Here is an 8,170-nt window from a genome sequence, read left to right as displayed (position 1 = left end):
AAGGAATCAAAGCAGTGATGCTCCAGTGAAGATCGGGCGAGGATATATAGATGGTAGGAGGAGGATTTCGGGCGGTGGAGCGGATCACAACATGCAAATTGCCTGTCCGATCGACATAAATGCTGTAATTCAGGGTCGTGGGAGGCAAATGCGATGAATGAGAATGTTTTCGGTGGCCTTCTCCTGCACGGTTCTGAATGCGCCAAGTGTCCCATTGTCCTGTGGTTCGGCGGTAGCTTATGTCACCCCGGATCCCAATTCTGTACAAATTTGTGTGATCTGCAGTGGGCATTATTTCCCTCAACCACAAGGTCCTTTGAAGCTTGCTATGTAATGAAAGCTCGCGTCCCGTCGTCCTATCCATGATCTTGAGGAGGAGAAATGGGCGGCCTGTCATTCTGCCGTGTCAGCTGCCACCACGTCCATTCGTGCGAGGTGGGAGCACCTTTCCTTGAGTTGATTATTCTCGACCTGATGCCAACAGCTGTCCACCATTTCGTTTGGGCTATCAATCCCATGGTTTGCCAAGTGGTCTGCTACTGAGTTTTCCTGCCTTCTAACCGGCTGGAAGACGAGGCCCTTCATTTTCCCGAGCAAATTCCAGACGCCAGTGTTTAGTTACTTTGCTAATCGGTGTGCCTCCATAGATTTTCCTTGCCGCCAGGATTGCAATTTCGGAATCGCCCTCAATTACTGCGTTGTCTGCCTGCTTTCTTTGCAAGATTTTTAGACCTTTCTCCATAGCTGCAAATTCCATTTCATTGTTAGTGCCTTCGCCCAACGCTTGACTGAAGATGTGGAGTATTTCCCCTCTCTGGTTGCGGATGAGGCCTCCGATGCCTGCTGGACCCGGGTTGCCACGTGAGGCCCCATCGAAGTTCAGTTTCAGGAAGCCATCAGGAGGGCGAGACCAACAGTTTGGAGTGGTTCTGATGTTCTGCTGTTTAGCTGGGGGCTTTTGGCTTTGCTCATTGCGAATGTTGAAAGCATTCAGAATTCGCTGGTCTTCCGCAGAGAATTTGGTGGACGGGTCAATTTGACTTTTAACCAGAATCAATTGACGAATGTTCTCAATTAGGGTAATTTTCAAATGCTCTATATCCCTGTGTTCATTTTGAAAAATTCTCCTATTCCTTTCTTTCCAGATTGTCCAAGTGATGAAGCCAGGCAGGATTTTCCAAATGCTATTGATTTGGGGGTTTTCTGAGTAATTGCTTGGCCAATTGGTGATTGTATTTTGTATGGATTCTAAATCTCTGTTATACTGCTGCATGATGGCCTCTAACCCTTGCCAAATATGATTAGCCCATTCACATGTATTAAATAAATGGTTCATTGTTTCTTCTGCTTGATTACACATTGGACAGAAGGAGGGGCCTTCGAATCCTTTTTTTCTCAGGTTCTCCCAGGTGAGCGTCTTACGCCTCATGAGGAGCCAAAGAAAGGTTTGAATTTTTGGCCAGAATAGGGGATCCCAGACCTTGTTGAGCCACGGGGCTGGCTCCCCCTGCTCTGTGAGTTCGAGCTGTTCTCTGGCTTCTTTTAGAGTGAAATTTCCATTACCCTTCATACCCCATCTCAGCTTGTCTGCCTCCGAGGTTATCCTGATTTTTCTTTTTAGCAGGACTTGGAGGAGGTCATGTATTCTATTGTGTTCCTCGTTGGGATTGCCAGTGTCTGGAAGAGTCCATTCACGCCAAGCCTGGTCGTTTCCATTGGGGATCCAGTACTGATGGACTGTGAAATTTCCCCTGTTCTGGCAGTTTCTTTTGTAGTTCTCGAGGTCGGGGTTTTCAAGCTTTGGATGCTGTTGCCAGGCATCTTCCCAGAAGAGGGCAGATTCCCCATTCCGGATCTCCCAGAAACTGTGATCTTGAATAATGTTTCGGTTTCTTTTAGCTAGGTTCCAGATTGGCGAACCTTCCGGCAAATTCTGGAGTCTGATGAGATCCTGGTCTCTGCAGTTGGGGGTGTATTTCTCCTTCCAGTGACGGGCCCAGGGGAGGTTGGTCTCTTTGAGCCAACGCCACCACAGCTTGGCACCTCCTGTTTTGTTGCTGATATCAGGATCGATTAGGTTTAAACCTCCAGCCCTTTTCGATTTACAGATCTTATCCCAGGCCACGAGAGCCCATTTCCTTTTTTCTGCACTGCCACTCCATAGAAAGGATCTTTGGATGGATCGAATTTGCTGCAGGATAGCTTTGGGTGCCGGTAGGATAGAGAGCATGTACTGAGGGATAGCCTGAAGGATGGCTTTAGTTAAAACTAGGCGTCCCGCAAAGTTAAGGGCCCTGTGGGTCCAATGTTTGCATCTTTTTTCCAGGTTTGCTATGAGCCTTTCCCAATGGATCCTTTGCCATGGCTTGGTGGTGAGCGGAGCTCCCAGATACTTTGAGGGAAGAGAGCCTTTTCGGAAGCCTAGGATGCCCGTGAGATGGTTCTGAATTGAAACATGAGTGTTAAAGAAAAAGATAGTCGATTTAGAATGGTTGACTTCCATACCTGATGCCCTGCTGAAGAGAGAAAGGATAGATTTGAAAGCCGTGGCCTCTTTGACAGTGGGGGAGCCATGTAGCATGGTGTCATCGGCAAATTGCTGATGAGTAGTTGCAGGGGTGGAAGGGAAAGGGCGCAATCCTTTAATTCTTCCTTCTACTTTGGCTTTGTGAATATATCTGCTAAGCCCTTCCATGAGGATCACAAAGAGGAAGGGGGATAAGGGGTCGCCTTGTCTTATGCCTCGAGAGGGCGAGAAAGTGGCCGAGGGGGATCCATTAACCAGAATAGAGAAATTTGTTGACTTGATGAGAGCGAGAATCCAGTTGGTCCACCTGTTGTCAAAACCAAAAGCCCTTAAAGTGGCCTCCAGATAGTTCCAATTTACTTTGTCGAAGGCTTTTGAAAGGTCTAACTGAATCATCATTCCAGGGATTTTTTTGGACTGTAAGGTGTGAATCATCTCCTGTGCCAGGAGGATGTTGTCCAGAATTTGCCTACCTTCCACGAAGCCTGACTGTTCCTCCGAGATGATGTCAGGGAGGATAGGTTTAAGTCTGTTGGCGATGACCTTAGAGATGATTTTATAGATCACGTTGCACAGGGCTATAGGACGGAACTTTTCTGGAGTTCGGGCTTCTTCCTCTTTGGGGATTAGGGCTAGAAAGGTGGAGTTTAGGCCTTTAAGAATTGAGCCAGAGCGCCTTGAGTCTTCAACTACTTGCCAGACCTCTGTTTTGACTGTTTGCCAACAAGCTTTGTAGAAGTTTATAGTAAAACCATCTGGGCCAGGCGCTTTATCGTTTGGCATGTCTTTAACTGCTTCCTCCACCTCTTCCATTGATATCTTTCTTAACAGAGAGGCATTTTGAGCTGGAGTAATGATTTGGGGAATGGCCTGGGTGATTTCCTCACGGGCTTCCACACGTTCTTCTTGAGATTCCTGGGCAATTTGCTTGAAGTGGGTGGTAAGCAAGGTTGAAATCTCATTATGATTCTGAATGACTTCTCCAGCAGCATTAGTGAGCTTGAGGATTTTGTTGGCTCCCCTGTAATCCATTGTCGATCTATGGAAAAATTTTGTGTTTCGCTCTCCCTCCTTCAACCACTGGATGCGGGATTTTTGCTTCCAAAGGATTTCTTCCTGTTGGCATCGGAGATGCCATTTCTGCATTAGGATCTTTTCCTGTTCATTGGAGTTTTCCTTGTTGATCCCTGAGGCCCACTCTTTGTGAATTTGGCTTAGTCGGTCTTCTATATTGTGTTTATCTTGGAAAATGTTACCAAATTCGGTTGAATTCCATTCCTTGATTTTGAGTTTGATGAACTTCAGTTTGGACTGGAGTTTAAACATTTTGGTCCCTCTGATGTTTCTGGGCTCTTCCCACCATTTTTTTACCAGTTCCTGAAAATTTGGGTGAGTTAGCCAGAATTTCTCAAACCTAAAGGGTCTGTTTTTAGGGGTCTCTAGAAAAGCAGCTTCCAGGGCGATGGGCCAGTGGTCCGATCCCCCACTGGGGAGGATATCAGAGACTACTGTTGTTCCTTCCAGTAAGATGTTTTCTGAGATCAAAAAACGGTCAAGGCGAGAAGCTATCCTGTTTTCTCCTCCTCTGCGGTTATTCCAAGTGTAGAGCCCATTTTTAGGGGGGATGTCAACAAGCTTTGCAGAATCCATGAAGTCTACGAAGAGCTCTGAGTCTTTATTGAGGCGCCTGAGACCTCCTTTTTTTTCCAGTAGGGTGGTAATCATGTTGAAATCCCCTCCCATTATTATCTTGGAATGCTGGTGCCTTTGCATTAATTTTGTTAACATGCTCAGGAAAGAGATTTTATCTTCTAATCGCTGAGGCCCATATACATTAATACAGAGGTAGGTTTCAGAATTACCTGTTAGTTGAAATTCTGTGGCGATATATGATCTGGTAGCTTCCATAGAGATGATTTCGATGGCTTTGGAATCCCAAAGAGTGGCAATACCTCCTTCCCATCCTTGGCTTGCAACGTCTATGTATTTGATAGAGTTTCCTAGCTTTCTGGTGATGATCTCCAGCTGAGCAGTGGCACATTTTGTTTCTTGAATGAGCATGATGTCTGGCTTTTCCTGTTGTAACTTCCTCTTGAGAAGTCGTTGCTTGTTGAGGCTGTTTAGCCCTCTTGTATTCCAGGAGATGATTTTCATTAGTAACGAGGAGGTTATTGGGAGGACAGGAAGGCATGCAAATCCTTCATTTTACCTGAATTGATCAAAAAAATACCTAAATCATGGAGAACCTCTCCATTTGTCCTCCTGCCTCTTCTTTTATTCTGCTTTCGTCCCAGAGAGTGAAGAAACATGTTTTTAGGATGGTTACCTGTGCCTTTCATGATTCCTAACCTTTTCTTTTGTTTGTCTAGCGCTGCTTGTTGTTTTGCGATGAAGAGATCTCGGATCTTCCTTATTTCTTCCTCTGGGATATTTTCCAGCCCTTGAGCTCTCCATTGCTTTTCCATATCTGGTAGGTTGACCCCTTCTTTTTCTAAGACTTCGTTGAGTTCCAGGTCTTCACTCCCCCCGTCGCTTGTTAGCATGTCTATGTCTTCGTCTCTTTCGTCTGCTGCTTCCTGCGTTTGAATTTCTGTGTCTTCAGTGTAATCTTCTGCATCCGTAGCTCTATGTTCTGTCTTATTCTTTTGGGGATCTTCTGGCAGCGCTGTCTCATTGTGGTTTCCTTCCGAGTCAGCTTCTGAGTCCAGAATGTTGAACGGATTAAGGGTTCTGCTGGGATCTATTGTTGCTTTGCTTATTTTTTTCCTGTAGGCCCTTTGTCGTGGTTTTGGTTTTTTGAAAACCTCCTGGTCCTTTGCTGGCTGCTCAAGTTTGGCCTCTTCTATTGGTTTGTTTAATGGGCATTCCCTGATAAGGTGGCCGTGTTCATGGCATTTCCTACATCGGAAGGGGATCTGTTCGTAGTCGATGGCTTGGAAGTAATCTTCATCTCTGAACTCTAACCACAGTCCGTCATGCAAGGCGCCTGAAACATCCATTTCGACGCAGATCCTGGCACAGGAAGTGTACTTCCTTTGCATTGTTGCCTCTGAGGCTTTAATGAAGGTGCCGAGACGGTCCCCGATGCTCTTAAGGGTTGCTAGACCCCAGTAGTCGATAGGGAGTGAGAAGAGGCGGATCCAAACGGGGACACGGGTGAAGGTTTCTTTTTCAGGTGTGAAGTTCGCTTTCCACGGCCTCATGTAGAGGCCTGCTGAGGAGAGGAAATAAGGCCCTCCATCAAAGATCCTATCCTTATCTTCTAGGTTAGAAAAAACAACAGTGAAAAAACCTTTAGCTCCAAGATGGAGTTTGACATCACCTTTTGGTCTCCAGTGTTGCTTGATCCATTGGCAGAGGGCTCGTTCTGTTGGCCACAGTCCCATAAACTTGCATATGATTGCATGCTCCATCATGTGGTCTCTGTAGACCTGGATATGTGGATCTGAAAAGACCACTCTAAGGGCTTCCTTCTTTTTAGGTTTACAGACTCCTTGCAGGTTATTTTTGGGGCTGAGGTTAGAGGTTTCCGTTTTATCCTCATTTTCTGCAGAGCGTTTTCCTTCTCTGTGGTCCTTTTCTTCGTCTGTCAGTTCGATTACTGGAACCGAGCTGCTCTTGCCTGTGTCCGATTTGTTCACGTGCCTCTCCTTTCTGTTGCTGTCCTTTCCTGGCGTCTCTGATCCGAGATTTGGATCTTTCTGCCCCTGGACTGTCATTCCGTTGCTTGTCTCAGAACTGTCTTTTCGGGCTTCATACCCTGGGATATTGAAGCCTTCATGGGCTTTGTTTTTCTGCATGACTGCTTTCCTGTATGATGGGGTCCCAGTGGACCCCCCTTCTGTCATTTGTCGGGCCAGAACACGGCCTCTGTGGATAAGAACCCCTAATCGATGTTGGTGTGCTGCCAGAGCTGGTAGAAGGACCGAATAGTGCAGAGGAGAAACCCTAGGAGCAGGGTTTACGCATGGCCATTCTCAGAGCTCTATGTGTCAGTGACCGATTGAGTTCAGATCAAACAACTTGACCTTACTAACACACAATAATTGATATTTCGCACACCCGGATTCTAGTTTAAGAACCACCAACCCTTTTTATAATCGAAATGGAAAGAAATAGAAAACTAATTGACAAAGGAATTTCACAACTACAAAATCAATAATCAAACTATCAACTACATGGACAAGTCACCACGTCCCTCCTCAGCATAGGTAAGTTGTTCATCTCATTCAATCTTTATCTTGGAGTTTTCTGATATTCACAAAGAAGCATTTGTTAGAGTGGTCAATTCAATTCCAACAAACTTACACTCACATATTGAGTTGACTAGATTCAATACGTTTAAAATGCAAACTCCAAATTTTGACATCCAAACAAGATTGCAATAGAAACATCTAACCCACAGAAGCAAAAAATTGAGGTCTCCCTCCAACTTTAACACTTTTGACATATATCATTACCCACTTGAAACTCCTCCACCCGAGATCACAAATCTAGATTCGTGGAGTAACATATACAGTTCATGGGCATGATTTCGGAAATTTATAATATGACACAATTTTGACAAAACCATTGAGACATGAATTTAACTCCTTTGCACATTCCAAGTAGATAACAACAAATAAAACTTTACAGATACCAAGATCACAAGATCACAGAAGGATCTACCAAAATGACAAAAGGATCTACAAACAGATCTACACACAGGATCACAAACAATTTCACACACTAAAACTAAACTGTCACACATCTATACTAATATATACATAAACAATACCACTAAGGATCCCTCACATATTTTTGGCCCTCCTGAGGGAGTCAAACCAATACCAACTTTGATATGAAATTAGAAAAAAATAGAAAGAGAGAAAAATTACATATAATAAAAATCACTCACATATATATAGGTTACAAATCACTGACTTCAACAAATCTAGATCCTAAAAAAGTAGAGTTATCACTGAAATATGACACAACTCCAACTCATAACATAGTAATCAACAACTTCTAGATTGACGCTTGAGAACGCACAATAACAACTCACAATAACATATGGAAGCATTACTTCCAACCAATCACAAACTCAAAATTATGACGAGGGATTTAAAGGAAGAAAAACACGCACTTACCGCGCCTGCGCTGGTCACATCGCTTTCTGTGGTTGGAGATATCGAGGCGAGGATGTGGCGTGTAAGGTTTACGTGAATCCGAGTTGCGCTAAAAGTAACATTTTCGGACTCTCATACCATGGTATTCATCGAGCCGCATCCGTATGTCACAACACATCTGACGGTAAAACAGAGACTTCAGCTGCTTGGGTTCAATCAATCATCAATAGAATAATAACTCGTAATGTTAATGTAACAACAAATGAAACAAAGGGTAATCTTTTGAAAATTGCCATAGCTATGAGGCATCGGTAAATTTTGGAATTTTTTTAAAACGTGACAATGAAGAGGGGTCAATTTTTTTACCCTCTCCTAATCTTAATAAGATTTCTAAATATTCCTAAATTTGCAATGAACATAACATTAAAAATAACCATCTATATTATTATTTTGTTCTTTATTTTCGATTTAGGACCTGAATATCGATATGTAAGTTTTTGCTGGTTACATAGGCTTCAAAGACCTGATTAACTAT

General features: G+C 44.0%; 1 protein-coding gene across 1 annotated transcript; it reads right to left on the bottom strand.

The window, feature by feature from the left end:
* Positions 1 to 556: 556 nt before the first annotated feature.
* LOC149200618 (uncharacterized) lies at positions 557 to 6,375 on the bottom strand. The gene is made up of 3 exons (XM_089401006.1): positions 4,854 to 6,375; positions 2,705 to 4,725; positions 557 to 2,599 (listed from the first exon to the last, which is right to left on the bottom strand). Exons 1-3 carry the CDS (start codon positions 6,373 to 6,375, stop codon positions 557 to 559), a joined length of 5,586 nt encoding a protein of 1,861 aa, XP_089257132.1.
* Between the last annotated feature and the right edge of the window lie 1,795 nt (positions 6,376 to 8,170).

Source organism: Pinus tabuliformis, chromosome 2_1, assembly GCF_031772625.1.
Source record: "Pinus tabuliformis cultivar Carrire ecotype Pingquan chromosome 2_1, CPIR1, whole genome shotgun sequence".
NCBI classification, from domain to species: domain Eukaryota; kingdom Viridiplantae; phylum Streptophyta; class Pinopsida; order Pinales; family Pinaceae; genus Pinus; species Pinus tabuliformis.
Note: the sequence above shows the minus strand (reverse complement) of the source record. Positions and strands in the feature narration are given on the sequence as shown.